The sequence below is a fragment of the Corvus kubaryi genome, unplaced genomic scaffold, assembly GCF_017639235.1.
Source record: "Corvus kubaryi isolate FWS band 111438036 unplaced genomic scaffold, C.kubaryi_AGA036_p1.0 37341, whole genome shotgun sequence".
Lineage (NCBI taxonomy): Eukaryota > Metazoa > Chordata > Aves > Passeriformes > Corvidae > Corvus > Corvus kubaryi.
Window position 1 is genome coordinate 2,385,128 of NW_024581112.1, and position 20,490 is coordinate 2,405,617.

Genomic DNA, 20,490 nt, shown 5'->3' on the forward strand with positions numbered 1-20,490 from the left:
GCTGAAACCATTTATTCAACTAGGCTCCCTTTTCATCTTCTTATTTTTCTTATGGCTGTGAGTCAGTCTGAGATTGAGTTATCAGTGCTGTTAATCTGCTCTCAAAAGGCTGTCAGTCTCACTCCCAGAAGCCAAGCTCTCCCATTAAAAACCTGACCTATTTAAACGTTCTTAAGATACCGTAATGATTGAATGTCAGCAGGGGAGAGGCAGCAGTGACAGCTCTGAAATGTTTACTGTCCCAGGCCGGGCTAGGAAGGGAGCGTGCCGCTGCATCCCGGAGCTCTGTGCTTGGCATGGGATGACAGGCTGAGGGATGGGCGCTGCCAAGCTGGGAAGATCGGCGGCTGCACTCGTGTGGCTTAGAGGGTTAATGCTCTGCAGTCCCCGCTGACCTCAGGCTGTTCAAAACGGGAAGAGGTGTCAGGGGTCTGCATGCTGATAGCAATAAATCACAGATTACAGCGGCTTAAAAGGCACTTAAAACATTTTTGGTGGCTTAGGAATTATTTCAGCAAGCATATTTGTATGAAAGCAGATGCTTTCCATAGAGAGATTTAAATTTCCGTTCTACTGTCACACCACACAGTAGCTGTCAGCAAAAAATTAATTGAGGGAAAGTAAATGTAAAATTATGAAAGGAAGGTAAAGAGATGCTCCCAATACCTCTTCAGGCTGCAGATACGTGTGTCCACGGCCGAGCATAGGCACTGCAGCAGGGGGAGCACAAAGGCTGGCAGAGACCTGAAAATCTCTGGCCTAATAATGGGAATCTAGCTGTCATAAACACACTTTCAATGCACTGTTCAGTGCCAATTTTCTCATCCTTAAGAGATGTAGCCGAGTGCAACTATTTTTAAATCTATGTTTCTCTCCCCCTCCAATTTCTCTTTGGGCCATCAACAGCTTGAAGAATTAAACCATAATTCTTCACAAGACAAAATACATCACTTGTACAGAATGGGCCTGGTTTTGCTCCAGGGTACTATGTTAGCACCTTTCTTCTGCTGAAACTATTCCCAGATGGATGAACTTTCTCATCCAACTGAGTCGTTTTGGTTCTCTCCCATTTGTTTTTTAAACAGACACTGCAACAGCAGCAGGCACCAGTGGCCTAAAAAAGCCCCCGAGGTAAATAATAGGTTCTAAGTGTCTTTAGATGCATCTTGTGGAGCAGTAGTCTTTCTGCTTTTTTATGGAGCAGCCCAGAGGATCCTGACTCCAAAGATGTTTTCTCCAAGTATCTATGTCTTGAACTGGTGTCCTTCTCTCTCATTGATCTTGCTTTTCAGGAGTGCCAGGTTATTACAGTACCCATTTTATTAAGAGTAGTCTAAAGGCCAGCTTTTGTCAAAACCCAGCTGTCTGGGTGATCTTTTTGTCCAAGAAAATAGAGAGGGTTCATAACTGGGCTTTTACAGATCCAAGATGTCAACTTTTCTATATTAGACCACAATATTGACATTATCTTCTGTCTAGAGCTGATAAATGTTATTGCATTCCTTTCCAATATGTAATGTTATTAAAAATAAGTTAGTCACAAGAGCTCCTTATCAAAGACCCTTGTTGCCCTAGAAACAGTGACCAGCATTAACCTTTCTAAAAGTAGCCCCTGCAAGAGACAAATGTCTTTGGTTGTCCCTGTTACAAATTTAATCTAGGGAAAATGTGCTGCAATTTCTGTTTCATATTAAGAGAAAGCAAATAAACTCCAGAAACGCAGGAATAACGTGCAGTATCCATTCACATCAGGCTACCAAGGAAAATCAGATGATCATGTTTCAACCAGAGTTAGCTGTGTCCCTTTCTAAGTGACACAAGCATTGAAATTGCTTTAGAATCAGCTATGGAAACAGTTGTTTGCAACCCCAAAAAAAGAAAAGGGATGCGTGGGAGCAAGATTGTAGTGTTCATGCAGGACTGATGAAAGCTGAATATTTGCAGAACAGAAAAGATGTAAGTGATAACAGCATATTTGTAAGAAGATGGCTTCTTCTAAGCACTGTCGGTGGTAAATGGGAATATTGTGTTTAGAAGTAAAGCTCCTGGCAATGTGAGAGAGGAGCAAGAGGGAGAGAGTATCAGCGTGTTATATCCTCATGACTTGAAATAATCATATTCTCAGCCTTCACAGCAGATTAACAATTTCCAAAAATCTTGGTGATGCTTGTGATTTACCTTGTTTTAAACTATGTGATCAGGAGCGTCTGCTTGAGTTTACACAAGCACACACTGTTCACCTAAGCAGCCAAAATCACCAACTCTCTTTTCTTTTTTTTTGCCAGATATAAAGCAAAAAGATGGTGATTTAGATCTGACATTGACACACATCTGTGCTGCAAGGCACCAAACACCTCTAAAGCAGCAGGCTGGGCAGATTCTGGTGTGAGTGAGACAGCCAGTCCAACCCTAGAACGTGACACAAGCTGCTCGTGTTCAGCTCAATTCACAGAGGAATCCAGACCAGGATGGCAAGCTTCATCCCTAGCTCTACCAGAGCACCCTCCTCTCCAGTCTGTCTGGAGGTGAGCATGCCTCTAGCACAGCAGTAGTGATTCTCTGCCTCTTGGCTGCATTCCCCAAATGCTAAAAATACCAAGTTACTGAAGCACTCAGATCCTCAGAGCTGCCACATCAGTCTCCTGTCTTTGAGCCTATCACTTCCAGAAATTCCTGTTTCTTACAAGCCAACTTTGTCTGTACAACCTGTCCCTGTCCAGTCTTCAGCATAACAGCTTTAAAAATAGCAGATTCAGTATGCAGACATTTTCCTTCTTGCCTGGTCACAAACCAAGCCACTTGTTCCTGTGGGTATCTAGGAATTCAATGAAGTTGTGGATAAGCTCCCTCCTTGCTTCCTTGGAATTGAGTTTTGTAAAGAACTAGTATATTGTCTTCCCTTGTGGCCAACAAGCATTATCTACAGTATTTATTTTCCTTTCTGCTTTTATATTCAGTTTATGCTGGAACCAAAGGAAACTTATGTATCTACCTATGCTGGTAAAAGCAAATCAATCTGGCAGTGTCAATTGTTTTGTTATTTATGGGTTGCAATGAAATGAGACCTGAGTTACTCATGGTGCTTGTTTCACAGGAAAAATGAGTTTACAATAAGAAGGCCAGACATTGCCTAAATTGGGACTCATAAATTAGTTTCCTGAAGCAAAGGACTCACTAAAATTGATGCCTACTTTGTTCTTTATCTGTGATTCACTTTCTGGGCAGAATCAATACATCCTTAGATTTCTTCCCTGTCTTGCCTTGTTCATGAACTGGGGAACACCTGTGTATCCCAAACCTGAGCCTATAGTCTTGGCTTTAAGACTCCTGGGGCCCAAAAAGGGATTTAAAGCTCTTGGCTGGGATGTGAGAATCCACATCCCAGCCTTGTTGCTTGAAGGGAATTTGGCTCACATAACTAAATTCCCTTAAAAATCACTCATCCCTGGTGCAAAAAGCTTTGAATTTCATATTCCAGAAGAGTTATGTCTGAATAGTCTTAATTTACACACACACAACCCCTGCAAGCCTATGGTAATTAAGTTCTGAAGCACTTGGAAAAGCAATACTTGCCCTAGTGAAAACACAGAAGCAGGAAAGGCTTCTTCCATGAAGTCATGGAGCAAGAATGGTGTGGTGAGGGGTGGCCGGGACCAAGTGCGCCACTCCCCACTGACATTCCTGCCCCCCTTCGTCAGGGCACGGCCACATGTGTCCCCTCCTTGGGCATTGTCTCCTCAGCTGGGATCCAGCGGACAAATATAGGCATGAGGGAAAACTGCTGATGCCTTTAAACAGTTATCAGCAGTGACCTTGAGATAGGGGCATATAAAGTTTGCACCAGGCAGAGTCGTGACACTTTCTGTGTGCTCTCCAGGGTGAGTACCAACCTCTCTCACTTTTAAGCGTGGGTGCTGTGCTCTAACACTGTACCGTGGGTTTGATATGATTGAGGCTTTCATGTGGCTTAAAGTTTTAGTAGTAGTATCAGTAAACATCTAGCCTGTGGTAGTCACTGTAGGATGCTGCTTGAATGCTTGAATGGCAAGTAAATATTTCTTCTCTAACATCAGTGCGTTCATTTTACCAGCTGGAATAACTACTTAGGGAAGTGTCAGGTCCCTTGTAATTATGCATCTGATGAAATGATTAGCCAGTGCCTGCAAGTCATCTTTTCTGTCTTCTCTATCATCTGCAAGAGATGATGGCTTATGCAATTTACAATTTTAAGTAGCATATTGGTCTGAGGCATTCTTTAATCCAGCCTGAGTTACAACCCTTGGAGCATCACTGGGCTGCCTTTCCAGGCCAGGCAGTGCTACTGCAACATTCCTGCCTGCCCTCAGTGCTACAGTCACTTCCAACAGCCCCAGCAAAGACAGACAAGGTCCCTTCTTTCCAAGTCTGAGTGCACCATCAAACTGTTGGTGGTCCTGGGCATGCCACTTCACTTTGTGTAACAATATCGGCTTTCTACAGGGAGCAGGCGTTTTCAAGGAACTCCCACAGCTGATACACAAGGGCTGGCTCTTTTTGTTGTTAGCTACAACTGGTTGAATGGGAACACCTTTAGCTTTAGCCTTGTCTTTCCTGACTATTCTGCATTTTAAAAATAAACAAAACAAAATTTTCCACTTCTTTTATCTGCCGATGGATTTGCCTCACTGAGTTCTCTGCACCCCCAAGGCGTGGTCTGCCTGGGCTCCAGCCTCTGCCCTAACTCCAAACACCCAGGCTGCTGAAGGAATAGGGGTTCTCTCCCAGCTGCCAGAATGCTGCTTTGCTCCATAACATACTTGCCATAGTGGTCCACCCTGAATATGGGGGGGAAAAAGGAAGAGATAAGAAGGTGATAGCTGAGGAACTGTCCCTAGGAGGTCTGCAAATGGAGCCAGGTGTCACAAAAGTGATTCAGGGTACTTTAGTGTATTCTAGGACTTGTGAGAACCTGCCCTGAGTCCTAGAGATTAACACTGGAGTGGCCCCTCTGGCATTTGCACGTTTAATGTGAAATGACACTTACGTGCTCTAATGCTGTTCTGTTTAAATTATGAACTGATGTAATTTCATTGCTCCACTAGAGCTGAGACACACTTAGAGAGAGAGGGGCTCCTCCATTGAATTGTATGTCCAGCTGGGAATTTTGGTCAGTTCAGATGATGTTAAAATAATTGGCGATACTTGTGCTTATGTAGGTGCTTAATCTTTAAAAAGATTAAGGTGTAAAAAATTACTTAAAAATCTAGAAAAAATTAAGGCTAGTTCTGAGAAAGAGAATTTTTTCTCTACAGCAACAAGACAGAAGGTACCAAGCTTTTACTGCAGCAGTGGGACAGGGCTGGATGTAACACTTTGGCAACTCTGCTGTCTTAGGGCTTTACGTTCCCTAGGAGGAACATGTTGAAAAAAAAGCTGCCTTAGCTGATGAGGAGTTTTTATCTCTACCAGGATCTTGTTAGAAAGAAATTGAATTAAATTTTGAAAGACTACAGTGTCTGTCTTGATAGGGGTCTTGAAAATTTATTCAGCTGCTCTGGATATTGCACAGTAAATACAACACGGGAAGAAGTTAAGGGTCACTTACACAGCTTTAAATAGTAATCAAATGGTGTCCTGACTTTAAAGAAAAAAATACCTGAAATTCTAAAATCATGTACGTGTACCTTGTAGCATGGAACTTTTTTTAGACATCCTCCGGACAGCACCCTGAGTAGTTTATATGTGTGTGTAAGTATTTATGTCTGTAAAAAACCACCAAAACTAAACAAAACAAAAAAACCCCGACGTATCTGTTTGATCATTTTAGAGAGTACAAAACAAATTAATTACTTGGCAGCACAAATGCAGCAAATTAATCTCACTGAGACCCACGTCCCCTGCCCTCTCTTTCATGAAAAAAGACTCCTAAACACTGTGCCCTTGTCATTTGCAAAAACAAGTGCAGGTATTAAGCTGGACTAATAAACTCAAAGCCATCTGAAAACATATGAAGGCCTTGCACCAATTCTGCAGATACACCTGCCCTTGGCCATGCCCTGCTGCAGGGGGATGCCTAGCCTGGTGAATTTGGATGGAGCAGCAACCTGGGAAGCTGTACCAGCACAGGACCTCCCAGAGCCATGTCAGTCCTGTTTTTATTGACATGCCAATTCCTGAATCAGAGAAGTGTACTGCAGGGAGCAGAGCTGTTTCCAGCTCTAGTGCTGACTTTCTGCAGTGAGAGTGTGAGCATACATCCCTGCAGCTTTGCAGCAGTGAAGTCTTGCTCCTTGTTTCCCAGAAAATGCCTGCCTGAGATGGTGCTTGAACTGGCTGAGTGGCACAGCCCCAGGGAGACCTGTGGGAGAGTATACCTTTGCCCCAGACGATTTTGAAAGGGGCCAGAAGAGGCTCCTGCTAAGTGGTTTTTAAAATCACAGCTGCAAGTGGTCTCTCCTGCTCTTAGGCACCATTTGTGCCAAAAAGAAGAGACAAAATCCTCCTGTGGAGATAACTGCGACCAATGTTGAGGTGTAGAACCTTTCAAGACCTGGCTGACTTTTAATAAACTGAGCCAAGGAAGGGTTTAACTAAAGGTGCAGCATAGTCCCAAATCTGTGTTAGGCATTTGTGTGCAACATTAATCATCCCTTTGATCAGCCACCTGCCATGGCAGGTGCATTTTATGCTGAGTTGTCTGATATTGTTCACAAAATAGATAATTGTTTTGGTTTTTTGCCCCTCTTTCTTTGGTAGACTGGGTGCCTTTCTTTTTCCTCTGTGAGCTGTGCCACCTTGAACTCTTGCCAAGATGATGGTCGATATGACAGAGTTTGGGGAGGCTGCTCCCTACCTCCGAAAGAGCGAGAAGGAGCTGATGATGGCTCAGACTGTTGCCTTCGATGGTGAGTTGTGCCCCCCTTTGTGCTGCCAGGAGCTGGTTCAGAGGGATAAGGGTCACACACAGATGTAGTCAAAGAAATGCAGAGCAAAGCAGGATGCAAAGCCTCCGTTGTCACTGCTGTGCTGCTGCTGTTGGAGGTAGCTGGTTCAACCAAGTTTGGGTTCCTTTATTCTGCAAAGCTATTAAAAACTCCCAGATAGTAAAAAATAAAAATAATCTGTGGCAAGTAAGTGTTTATCTAGATTTAGAAGCAAGGTGTATTGGTACTGCTCTGCTAAAAGGGGGATCATCTCTGTCAGTTTTAGAGAAAAACAACAGACATTGATGTTTCTGTAATGAGAGATTCTGTGGCCTGACTAAATGTCTTACTTGCTTTGCAGCCTGTATGGTAATGTGATGCTAGCTTTTAGTTTCTCATAATTTAATTTTCTTTAAATGGGTTTCTATGAGCCCTGAGGTTTAGTAGTAAGTGTGAATACATCAATAACTGCGGCCTTTCACTCTTCGCAACAGTTGCTGTAACTAAAGGCCCAAAGTCTCGTGCAGCTGCTCCAAACTCTAAAAAGGCACATACATAACTCAGTGTGAGTTATTAATAATGCTGTTCTTTAACATAAATCTCAGAAGAATGTGAAGGAATAAGGTTAAGTCTGATAGCTGGCAGTCAAATAATGTGGGCTGGATTCCTTGAGCAGTTTGAAATTCTCTGTGTGACTTTTCAGCAAACGCCTCAATTTGGTCTTGGATCTCAGTTCCTCCATCTGCACACTGGTGATAATGATTATGGATTTCCCATGGAGGCTGAGGCTTAGCTAGCATTTGTGAAATATTTTGACACCTTTTGCTGGAAGGATCTAGAGGAAGCTGAGCAGTAGTTTCAAAGGAAGACAACATTTGGGAGCCCTATGCCTTCTGCTTCATCAGGCAGCTTCCCAGCATTGCCAATCTGCTGCAATCCCAGAGGTTTTGTGTCGCTTCTGCAGAAAAAGTAATCCAGCAATCTCACTTAGCTAGGCATGGTGCTGCTGTTTGATATAAGTCTTCTTAATTTCACAGGGAAGAAGAAATGCTGGGTTCCTGATGAAAAGAAAGCTTACGTTGAAGCTGAAATTACGGAAACCAGCGAAGGCAAAGTGACCGTGCAAACAACGGATGGAAGGGTACAAAACTGGTTTTGTCTGATCTGTGACTAACAAGGCCAGAGCTGCAAGCTACAGAATTGCCCTGGTTTCAGCTCAGTTGCCTGTTTCATGAAATGGTGTGAATGGAAAGCCTCAGTTACTGATGCCAGCTCAGGATAGGATAACACACGAAAAACCACCAAGGGAAAACCAGCAATGCAGCAATGGGTGGGCGAGCATCAGCCACCGCACAGCCAGAGGCAAGCTGTGACTGGAGGTTTGCAACAAGCCAGTTCTGATTTGGTCCCCAGAGCTAAAAACCCAGGCTCTAGCCAAATTTCATTACTTCTTTTGCAGCCATAACATCGTGCTTCTTACTTTTGTCATCTCAGGCTTCCCCCGTTCTTCTGATACCTGTGCAAACACACGGTATCGCGCACATAGGCAGGGACTGACCTGGAGAACTTCCCTCTGCTGGGGGAAAAGCATGTTTTCTCCTATAAGGTGTATGAAGCAACAGAAAATCCCAGTGTCTTCCAGTGTTGCTGTATTTGCTTGTCTTTGCAGACCATGACTATAAAAGAAGATGACGTGCAGACAATGAACCCTCCCAAATTCGACATGATCGAGGACATGTCTATGCTGACCCACCTGAACGAGGCGTCCGTGCTGTACAACCTGAGGAAGCGCTACAGCAACTGGATGATCTATGTAAGGGCCACGGCAGGGGTACATTTAGCAACCTGCATTTCAAGTGCTGACATCGTGTTTGAGCGTGTTGTGTTCTTCATGTTCGTTTTACAACTCTGATAAGTCACAAAAGTGAGGGTCTTGCTCTTCACCTCAAGAAAGATGCTGCTTGGAGCTGGCTGAATACAGACAGACAAAACTGAGTGAATAAGATGGTGCCTGGCTCCTTGGTTTTGCTTGCTTGCCTAGGAAAGGGATGGTGCGGGACATTTTTCTTCAGTCACGTTGTTGGGGAGACCCAGTTTATTTTTCATCTTCTAACACTAATCCATGTCAACACCAGCCATAGGGATTTCTTTGTTAAGAAACAATGCCTCAAGCTCAGAGTTCTTTACACACACAAGTTCTTTAAAGTAGGACCCTTAGTTCGGTAGTTATATTCCCTTCATTTTCAGTGCTAACATCTGTCTTGTTGCACTCTGGCCTTTTCCCTTGTTTTGTATCTTCCCCATGACATCATGGGTTTCTGTCAACACCAGAACATGCATTAGTAGCATTTAATTTTATAGGGCCCGAATTTTGTTCTCAGTTAGCTACATTCAATTGTGTTTGAAATCAGTCAAAGGAATCCATTGATTTTCCAAGCAATCCCTGCTCTGGTTTTTGGTGTTCATCAGAAGAGCAAATCCAACATTACCCATTTAAATTCTGACTGTCAAACATTTTCTGTGTTTCTCTAATAACCCCTGTATGGACATGTAGAGCCTAAAGCATAGCTTTGTTTGCAGATCAGTATAGGTAGAAAATGAAACTGGGATCTTGCCTTAATCTGTTTACTGGTAGGGGTTTATTCTTTGTAGAAAACAGGACTGAAGATTCATGCCAAGGCTGTTTGGGAGCATGACCTAATGCTATTTTTAGGGGAAGGGACCTGGATTTTACCTGAAACTTTTAAATTTTAATTGAGCTCATTAATCTATGTGAATTTAGTGATTGTGCCCATATGATAACTGGGTTTCTTTGAAGATTTTGCTGCAAGCTGGGCTAAATACATGAAAAATTACCAGCTGACACCAATTGCCTGGGGTTACAACTCAAAGCTGATTCTTCCTCAGAGTGACCAGGCCCCAGTGAACTGATGTATATCATCCAAAAAGCACCTATAAAGAGATTTTTACCAACCTGGCATCTCCAAAAGCTGAAGAAGGTTCCACAGCTTTGGGGTACAACACTGTGAAGTGGTTTTCTCTTTGAACGCCCACCAGAAATTGTCTCAAGGTTCTTGCATTAAATTAATAATGGGAGGTTGTTTCTCTTTCTAAAAATAGAGTTCAAACAGGGAAGCTGTAACTTTCCATTGCAATGTCTGTTTTCAAGAGGAAACAACTCTCATGGAATAGGAAGGCACAAAGTCAGACACAACACTATTTGCTGCTCCTTTGTTTTACTGAAGGGGATGTTTCCATTTCTGGTTGAGACCTCAAAACCATTTTTTTTCCTTTTGAAAACTGTTCAATATCTGTAGTTTTGGTATGAATTAGGAAGTCACTTAGCAGACCAGTAGCTTCTGAAATTCAGAAAGTCTAAAATTCAAGTCAGAATTCAAACCCAAATCAGCAGCTGGCGATTCCACATCCTGCTTGGTTAACCGAGACTTCTTGCCTTATAGCTTGAGTGAATTTTTTCACTCTGGTTTTGTGTCACTCTCTAGACATATTCCGGTTTATTCTGTGTGACCATAAATCCCTACAAGTGGTTGCCAGTCTACAAATCGGAGGTTGTTGCTGCGTACAAAGGCAAGCGGCGCTCGGAGGCTCCTCCCCACATCTTCTCCATTGCTGACAACGCGTACCACGACATGCTGCGCAGTAAGTGCCACTGCCTGCCTTCGCACCGCCTGTCGCCTCATTGGGCTGGTGTCACTGTGCCGCAGGGAGGTGTATGAGAGCTTTTGCAGCATGTAACAAACAGGAAAATAGTCCGCAAGCAACAGGGCAGTCTGTGATGATTTTATATATGTATATGTATGTGTATGTGTATACTCATTTTGTTTTTAAACTGCCCTGCCTGTTCCTGTGGTACTTGTGGTAGCTGTCTGTAAGGTGCACAGATTTAGCTGTCTGATCTGAGTGAATCCATCAGTTCTCAACAGAAACGGGGCCATGTCCCCAGGGTCTGTTAGCGCTTTCCCAAATTCAGAAATAAGCCTGCAGACAGTTCATGGTCGGTACCATGACGCTGGTAAGAGGCGTGCATTCAAACGCCAGCGAGGGCAAGCTCTGCGGGCTGCTGTGAGCACACGGCTGGCGTGAACCTGACCTGTGGCAGTGTCGCAGCGACTGCCGTGCGTCCCGGCACCAATCCTGTGGCAGAGAACTCCACATTTCCCTGGGAAATTTCGTCACCCTGATCCTCGAGTTACTGGGAAAAAACCGAGTTTATCAGCAGAGGGCAGCAGCGATGTGCTCACATTAGGTCTTGCGAGGCAGGATAAATCCAAAAGAGACTTGACCAGAACGCATCCCGCTGTCCCTTGGTTTTAGTAAAATGGAAAGTGCCTCAGCTGTGACGGGGCAAAAAGCACCGGGCAGAGAGAATGTGTGTGTGGCTGCAAAGAAATGCTCTTTCATCAGATAAGGCTGCTCAATATGTAGCCTGCCATGATGACTGGAATTATAAAAAGGAAAGAGGAATTTAGGCTCAGTGACTTGGGAAGCTGCCATGATTTAGCTTTTGCTGAACTTGATTAATAATATATTAGGGCTGCAGAGTGTTCTAATAAATGGTTGTTCCTGATCAGGCAATTAGGCGTGGACAATAGGCTTCTTTATTCCAGCAGCATGGCCAGCTGAGGAGGGGTACATACGCATTTTAAGGAACAGCTTGTGAAAAAAGAGCAAAATTACTTGGGTTGGTCTAGTATTGCAGGAACAGAAAGGTCAGATGTGAGCAAAGACACACTCAGGAGTAAGAGAATAAATATTTCGAGAACAGGAAATTACTTTCTTTATTATAGTTTCCCAGACACAGATGAACGTGTACAACTGACAGGTATTTAATACCAATTTGAGCAAAACACAAGAGAAGGATTCAGAGCAGGGCTGGAACTTGCACTTCTGGAAATCATTCGGAATGATACTAGTTTCTGTCTTTCTGCCTTTGCTTCATGTGATTCTCTCCTGTCCTTGCATGACTGATTCTGTCACTCCTTTGCAGTTATAATAAGTGATTTGTACACCCTACTAATTTTGCCTCTTTTTTTCCCCCCTTTCACAGATCGGGAGAACCAGTCTATGCTGATCACGTAAGTGCTGCTTTTTTGACTGATTTGAGACTCTGTTGCTGTGAAAAACTTTGAAGAAAAAACCCTGATAAAATACAAGTTGACTCTTAAAATCTCAGCTCAATTGCCTGGAACTTGATTCAAGCTGAATAACTGTCAATTTGGCCATCTGATGGGTAACTTGACCTCCATGAGAAAGGAGTAGCTAAAGGTTTGATGGAGCCTGACCCATTTCTGATCCCCATCTGGTGAACATTCCATGTAGGCATGAAAACAACTCAGCAGGCAATTAAAACAGCTCCTTGCAGTATTAGCATTTCTGTGGCTGTCCTCTTTGGACACAGAGGACTCCTTCTGTTTCGTGTGGTTACTCTTGCTGAAAGTTATATTTCAGAGCGTTGTGTAGATGCATCTAAAGAGAGGGAGATGACCAAGGTAGAAAGGAGTAGGTGTGACGTTTACTGGCAAAGATGGAACAAAGATGGAGACTTGGGTGGCTCTACTGAGTTACATGTGCTCTTGAGTAATGCTGCAAATTACTGCAGCTTTTCTCTACTTCTTCTAGGTCATTAACTGTATACAGGTATATGCCAGATAGTCAGGCTGGAGGTTTGTAATAAAACTTCATGCCCCTGAAAGAAGCTCAGTGTGGTGTGGGTTTGTATGGGACTTCTGAGCTCAGTTGTGTGGAGAACGAGTTACTGCTGTCATAGAACTGCACCTCTTCACTCAGTCAATTTGATGTGATTTCCACAGAAAAGGCTGGGCAACAGGCTGCAAATACCGGAGTCAGTGAGTCTGAGAACAGCCTTGAGGGGAGGACAGGGGTTAAAAGGATGAGATGCAGCTGTTTGAGCAATGTCTATGTTCTCTTCCCCCTTCCTCTAGCGGAGAATCTGGTGCTGGCAAGACTGTCAACACAAAACGAGTCATCCAGTACTTTGCCACAGTGGCAGCCCTGGGTGAACCTGGGAAAAAGAACGTAAGTCTGCTGGTGGCTGACTCATTTCAGACTCCTGAGGTTCCTCTCTTGTGTACAACTAACCTCACGAGTCTGCAGTGCTGAGAGCATGCTGTTCTGAAGGGAGAAAGGCAACGCAAACACGAACTTGCCATGCTCCAGATGCAGCAGAAACTCCACTTCTGGTTCTGGACAGATGCTTGTTGCTGCCACTTTTATTTTTTTTTTCCCCAGGAGTTTCAGTTTTTGTGTGTGATAAATATCCTTCTGATTGTGTTAAAGCTGGTCAGAAGATGGGGAGACTGGAAAGAATAAGAAATTATTTTTTCAAATGGAAAATAGTCTTCAAAGGGACGAGGATTATAACTTCTCATCAAAATGTCTGTTTCATTGAAAGCTTTTCTGTCCACAAAAAAGTGATTGTTTTGACAAAAGATTTTTTTTCAATCAGCTTTTCTGCATTTCTGTTTGGATAAGTGCTGTTCTGCTTATAAGTGCTCTCTAAGGTTACAGTGAATACTGTATTCATGCTGCTTTTTATCTTGTGTTGCTATGAGCTTATTTGCTACGAGCTTCATTGCACTTGAAGGGTTCAGTGCTCTTTTGTGGTGAATTAACTGATTCCTATGAACTGTATTTTTAAGGCCAGAATTTCAGCTGTGCTTCAAGTCTGTGCACAGAACTCACGTCATCAAAATCTAATATACATTCTCTTGAGGCCTCCAAAACTTTCTTAACAAATGCTTGAGTTGTCCAGAGCCAGCTTCCTGCATGCAATGAGGCTGGTGTTCATCATGGTGTCTAAAACCTGGTGTGCTCATGCAATAATGGTGCTCCTACCCCTAGCTTGTTGTTTTAACTTCTGCTGCAGAAATCTACCTGGTTTTGCTCTGGAAATGTCCCATGAGGAACCAAAACACCAACTAACTGAACAGAGAAAAAAGATTGCTGCCAGGTGGCAAGAATAAAAGAGTGTAAATGCAAACAGACAAGTTCTAGGCAATAAGATTGTGCTGTACTTGAACTTTTGGATTATTTGGGTGGGAAAAAAATGGTGATGACAATGAAAATGAAATGCAACCTGAGCTGATAAACTACATGAAACATCTTCCCGGTGCAATACCTTGTTTTGCATCATTGTGATGTGTGGAGAATAAAAAGTAACAGCCACACGTGCTTTTTGAAGGCTTCAAAAAGCACTTCTGGTGTGTTGGTGCCCATGAGGCAGCTAACCTTGCTTATTGTTATCGTTTGTATTGTTCTTTGTGTTAGTATTCACATTCTCTCTCTTTTTTCTCTCCATTGTGTTCCTATTTTGTCAACAGCCAGCTACCAAAACTGGGGTAAGTTATGAGCTTTGTTGTTTTATTTTTTCCTCGTAAAATTGGCGTTGGGCTCTGACAGATGGGTCATGAGCCTCAGCATTTCACTTGGTGTGGTTCCCGGGTGAATGATGAATGACCCCCGGAGCCCCGGAAGGAAAAGTCATGCACTTCCCAAACTGAACTCTATGCGAGCAGCAGTTAAAGCTTTTCTCATCTCCAAAAATCCCAAATGTTACAAGCTCCAAGTGCTTTTAAATCAAGTGCATTCTAGTGCTTGTCACTGTCTTCAGTAGCCCTTCTCCTACACACACTGCTCCTTCCTCGGATGTCCCCACATGCTCCCCAGTACACTCGGTGATTTCTTTCTCATGCAGATGGCACAAGATATAAATCTACAAAGCCAAACAGTAGGGAGCAGCCGAATGTTCGAGGCCTTTTAAGCGCTCATAATTGACTGATGGTCTCGCTGTTCTGCCATTCACACTGTGCCGCCCCTGGGTTGAAGCTAAATAAATCACTCTGTTACAGAGGCTCCATTCTGTGAGTGAATGCATGGCTGAGTTAGAGCTGAAAGATATCTGTGGCCTGTAGGTTTCTCAATAGTATTTCAACCTTGATTTCTAGGGAACCTTGGAGGATCAAATCATTCAAGCAAACCCAGCCCTAGAAGCTTTTGGAAATGCCAAAACCCTGCGAAACGACAATTCCTCACGTTTTGTAAGTCTGCAGCATAATCTAGTGATGTCTTATTCAAAACTGGCCAGTTAATAACACCCGTGTCATAATCCCTTCATAAACTGCATTTTGCCCACTAAAATGATTGGATTTCCATGGAGTGAAAGAATAACATAGTAGGATCTAACAAAAAAACCCCTACTGAAATGATAAAAAAATAAAGAGAAACAAAGCAAGATCAATAATTATTTCTTGAGGAATAATTATTTGAACTGTTTAAATTATTTAAAATGAACAGAAGCCCAGTTTTAGGAAGCCCTTTGAACAGCAATGGTAGGTCTTCCCCAGAACTGCCTCTGCATTGTTTTCCTACCCTTTTTTCCACTAGCCTGTCTTTCCCCCTTTCTATAGTAGCTGTACTTAGCCACTGAGAGTCAGAAATCCACCGCGGTCCCTGTTCCCTCCCACATTCTCCCCTATGCAGACCCGCCCTGCAGCAGTACTCCTACCCTTGGGCCATTACATTTGCCCTTTTGGCTCAGTAAGCTGTCCCTGCTGTGCTGCCTTCACCTTGGGGCTCTCCTCCTCTCCATTAGGTTTGCAGGAGAGCAATCCTCTTGGGAGCTCTTCCTCTGCCACATTTGGTTGACATTGTCTCAGAGGTCCGAAAGGAATGGCATGAGGATGACAAGCCTGAGTTTGGAGCCCATGCTTCCCTAACAAATCCTGTTAAAAATTAGATTGGAAGGGGTGGAGAGGATCAAAGGTTGTAAGCATCTGTAAAGCTACACAATTGTATAAGGAGCTTGTCAGCTAGAATGGAAATTAATTGTTTTTAAAAGTTCATGTGTTTGAATATAAGAAACTAAATAAAAACTACAAAATTTTTATGAATTGGCAGGGATGGATATGTAAATTTAATGGGCAAAGCTGTGTAAAATCACAGCACTCTTTTGACATAAGTAGTTGCATGTAAGTTAGGACTGCAAATGAGGAGAAGCCAAAAAAAGGAGTCTGTGTGTCTTAAGCCCAGGCTTATTGCTCTGAGTACTGCATTACAGTAAACCTTCTTCATGCAACTGGAAGCCATGTGCTTTGCCATGCCTTAGCCTGGCAGATAAGTACACTGTTATCCTTTCTCCACAAGCAGATTACATAGCTCTGTATACAGATTTAGGCTTGGAAGACAGTAATATCATTGTTCGATATTTTTCATTGAAAATATGCCTGTGCAAAGCCAAGGAGTTGGCATAAACTAATTCTTTGGGCCAAATGATTTCCTTCAAGCATCATCCTTTGTTTCCCTCTGTGTATACTATATGCACTAATTAGAATATTCTTCTGTGTCAATTAGGGCAAATTTATCCGAATCCATTTTGGAACTACAGGCAAGCTGTCATCTGCTGATATTGAGATTTGTAAGCAGCAAACTCCCTCCTTTTAAAAAATACAATTGCTCATCTGAAAGCCACAAGAGCCTTTCTCACTGAATTTTCCTTTGTGTGAGTAGATTTATTGGAGAAATCCCGAGTGATTTTCCAGCAACCTGGTGAAAGAGACTATCACATCTTCTACCAAATCCTGTCAGGAAAGAAACCGGAGTTACTAGGTAAGCATTGTGTGAATCTGCAGATTTTAAGAACCCAAAACTGAATAGACAGTGGATAAGAAAGGGTTAGGGGGCAAACCCATGTGCAGAAAGGCCCTTATGCTTCCACTTGGTGAAATTGAACTTCCACTGTCAATCTTTTAGAGATGTTGTTCCAGTGTCAGTAGCAGAGACCACTTTTCTCATACTACAGATTAATCTAATGGGAGTAAGACTCAGGCAGGACTTTTAAAACTTAGCACTATAAAAGCAAAAAGTGTCGCACTGAATTATACTGAATGTGTGTAATCCAAGCTCTCAAAACATCTGGAAAATGCTATGCCTCCAGAAGCATTTGTGGTGATAAAACTTTAATTATCCAGATTTTCACATATGAGAAGATTTGCTTATAGGTCCATGAAGAAAAGCTAGTTTCCTCTTTCTGCCCCAAGTGACAAAGCTGGCATCCCAGAATGTTGTGTAGCAGGGGGGAATATTCAAAGCTGCCTGCTGCTGATTATGTGGCAATTACCCCTTTGAAGTTTCCCCTGGCTCAGTGTGGTCCCACAGACCCTCTGGAGAAGGGCAGAGAGGGGCCGAGACCTCTCTGCTCCTATCTCCTAATGCTTTGAATAAAACCTTCACTGGTTATTTAAGTGATGTGGTTTGCTGACTTCAATTTGTGCTCTGAAGGAACACATTTTGTAAAATGCGTTGGGGAGTCACTTTATTGCTCTTCTAAACTCCCACTAAGCCATAGCAATCATAATCTCTTTTGAAGTCTTATTATCCTGACAGTGCGTGGTCAAGTCCCTAACACTCTAAGCTTTACGTGGCCTAATTAACAATGATTACGGGAAAGATTTCAAGGAAGCTTTGCACTGAGATTCCTGTGAGAATCCCTGTGCTGGGAAAATGCTCTATTTCTCATAAACTCTCTGTGTACTCCACAACAGCACACACCTTTCTGGCTAGCAGGAGCATGTCTGCAGGCTCTTGAAGAAGCTGAAGCCAACAGGGACTTGTGTTTTGTAGACACAAAATGTATGTGCTTGTATATAAACACATCCATATGTAAATATGGATAAGTAAAAATATCAATAAGTATGGATGAGGATAACTATAGATAAATTGATATATATCATAGTGACTACATAGCAGAGTAAGACAGGCTTATAGAGAATAAGATTTCATATAAACACACATTGATAGACATATATTTACATATCTGCATATAAAAGATTGAAATCTAGATGAAACCTCAGTCTGGTGAATGTGGCTGAAACTTTCAGTTGATTTAAGGAAGCAGGACTCTGCCTGTACTTTTGGAGCTAGCTAGCTTTGTAGAAAATAACTCTGCATTTTTGGGTTTCCATATGAAGGAAAGATGAGAAATGGGCCAAGCCATATTCTGACTTTTGTTTGTCAAAAGCCAGGTGTCTTCCGCAAAGAGTGCTGGAAGTCACTGTTCTGTGAGTCTGTTATAAAAAAGGGGAGCCATGCCCATAGTCCCTGTCTTGGATCATACTAAAATCTTTTTATCCTCTCTATTTAGATGGGATTTTTATCCCTAAAGGCATGCAAGGCAGAAAGTAGAACTATACAGGAAATTATGAGCTCAACTTAATAGATGGGTATGCACAATAGATGTTAATATGCAGTATTTCCATAATCTTTTTATTCACACTTTCTCTACGTCTTCAGACTAACATAGAATAAGAGAGTTGGTTTCTGCCCTGCAGTTATTAAAATAAAAACAGCAAAACAACTCAGTAGTGCAGAGACAAATGTAGGTTACAGCTGATTTTTCCATCTCCATTTTTGAGGATAACCTGAATGGATGGCAGTTTTGACCTTGGCAGTTCCTTTACAGATATGCTACTGATCTCTACCAACCCATATGACTACCACTTCTGCTCACAAGGAGTAGTTACAGTGGACAACTTGGATGATGGAGAAGAATTGTTGGCAACAGATGTAAGTCTGTATAGATCTGAGTTTGGGTTTCCTAGATCAGGGGAGGAAGATTGCTGGGAGGAGTCTAACTTCTGTCACTGGAACTCTTGGACTAAAGCAAAAGCAGGAATGGGTGTTAACTGCATTCAGACCATCGAGCACAAGGCCTGGTAAATCGTTACACTTTTGAATGTGGTCCATGTAATGTCCCTCTTTTATAACTTTTGTATATAAAATGCTAGATGAAGAGAGCTTTGCCCTGGTTCCCCTGCCACTGCTGGGTCTTCAGGGTGTTCCAGTGGCTGCTTTGGGTGATAATACCCCTTGGCAGGATAGTAATATCTGCCATGCAAAGGTAGATTGCGGGGCTGCAAAACACCGCTACTTTTGCCCAGGTAAGTGACAAAATATCTGTGTTTCCTTTCCATAGCAAGCCATGGACATCCTGGGATTTGTGCCTGACGAGAAGGCTGGTTCCTACAAGCTCACAGGTGCCATCATGCACTTTGGGAACATGAAATTCAAGCAAAGACCCAGAGAAGAGCAGGCAGAGGCTGATGGCACTGAAAGTAAGAATAACAGCTGAAATTAGTCCTCAGCTTCAAAAGTCTGGCACGTATGAGGCAGTGTGCTGAGGAAGCAGCAGCCTGTTTGCTTTGTTCTTGCACACTGATCAGCCAAGAGTGCTGTATTTGTAACAGGCTTGTTCAGTGGTGGATGACCTTACTCAGCAGGAGATGAACAGACACAGTCAGGCTAACAGGATCAAATTCTGTTTTTGAGACCATTTGCACAAAATGGTTGTGAAATGCTGCTGTCTTAACTTTCTCTTTTGTGACTTCAGGTCTTGCTTCTTTACTTTCTCTTGCACCTGAAACTGTCTATAACCAGTGCGGAGATATGATCTTTTCCCTAAACCTGAAGAGTTTCTTAAGGAAGATTCTTGCAGCAACTGGGGTATCAACTAGTTAGATGACCTACCATAAGGGACAGTACAGGCATACCTAACATAAATCATTAAGAGACCAAAGTCTTTATCCAATTTGTCTTTGGAAGTGGATGTGCTTAATACTTTTTCTTTAGCTGGGCATGTTTCCATGTAGATGTTTAAAGCCAATTGAAACCTTGTTTCTCTTGACCAGGTGCTGACAAAGCTGCCTACCTGATGGGAATTAACTCCTCTGATTTGATTAAGGGTTTGTTGCACCCAAGAGTGAAAGTTGGCAACGAGTATGTGACCAAAGGTCAAAGTGTTGAACAGGTGAGGAGACGCTTTCAGGATATTTGGATACCTGTCTTGCAAGCCTTGAGGATTTGCCTGTAACATTTCAGAGACAGACAGCTGCTGGAAATATTAACATGAGCCTCTAGTAGCTGTTCTCATTTTATATCCCCAAACTTGGGGAAATAAATGGCATAATTGAGAGAAACTGGTGAAGAGACTGACAAAGGAATATTGGCCAGCACTGCTTTTGATAGAATTGTTTTTCTGATGTGTTAGTAGCAGTCACTCCAGGAAACCAGGTGCAGTAAAGCCACATGGGGATTGATAGCTAATTCTGGATGAGAATAGTTACCTAGAAGTGTTGAGCCATGGATTATTTATTCACTCATCATTCATTCATTATTCATGTAATTTTAATCTCTGTGTGACCTCAATCAGCTAAAGGCAATATCCACTTAAAGTTATCTCTTAATTTAGGGGAAAAAAAGTCCTTGGGTTGCTATGCTACAACTGTAGCAATACTGTAGAAAATGCTGCAGCATTTTGGTTACAATCAAAGTTGCTGTTTGAAGACACCCTGTGATACAGGCTCAGAAACTGGAAAATGCTACAGAGAGGTCTATCCTAATGGTGTAAATGTGCATAGGCTAAAGAAGAGACTTTAGACAGACTTTTTCTATTGCCTGCTCATGCCATAGCATCCCTCAAAAATTAGAAGCAAAAGTCAATTAACAACCTGAGCATAGATCTCCTCCCTATTCTGGCAGTAGCTCTGGACATCAT

General features: G+C 42.7%; 1 protein-coding gene across 1 annotated transcript in view; it reads left to right on the forward strand.

Annotated features, from left to right (window-relative positions):
- Positions 1 to 3,859: 3,859 nt before the first annotated feature.
- Positions 3,860 to 20,490, forward strand: part of MYH15 (myosin heavy chain 15) — a 56,336-nt gene continuing 39,705 nt past the window's right edge. Inside the window, exons 1-14 of the mRNA XM_042031583.1 lie at positions 3,860 to 3,878; positions 6,736 to 6,884; positions 7,940 to 8,043; positions 8,572 to 8,715; positions 10,406 to 10,562; positions 11,971 to 11,998; positions 12,866 to 12,959; positions 14,264 to 14,281; positions 14,888 to 14,980; positions 16,293 to 16,356; positions 16,449 to 16,547; positions 18,400 to 18,503; positions 18,913 to 19,051; positions 19,625 to 19,743. Of these exons, the coding sequence (XP_041887517.1) occupies positions 6,791 to 6,884; positions 7,940 to 8,043; positions 8,572 to 8,715; positions 10,406 to 10,562; positions 11,971 to 11,998; positions 12,866 to 12,959; positions 14,264 to 14,281; positions 14,888 to 14,980; positions 16,293 to 16,356; positions 16,449 to 16,547; positions 18,400 to 18,503; positions 18,913 to 19,051; positions 19,625 to 19,743 (1,257 nt within the window). The 5' untranslated portion in view covers positions 3,860 to 3,878; positions 6,736 to 6,790. The remainder of the gene's footprint in view (positions 3,879 to 6,735; positions 6,885 to 7,939; positions 8,044 to 8,571; positions 8,716 to 10,405; positions 10,563 to 11,970; positions 11,999 to 12,865; positions 12,960 to 14,263; positions 14,282 to 14,887; positions 14,981 to 16,292; positions 16,357 to 16,448; positions 16,548 to 18,399; positions 18,504 to 18,912; positions 19,052 to 19,624; positions 19,744 to 20,490) is intronic.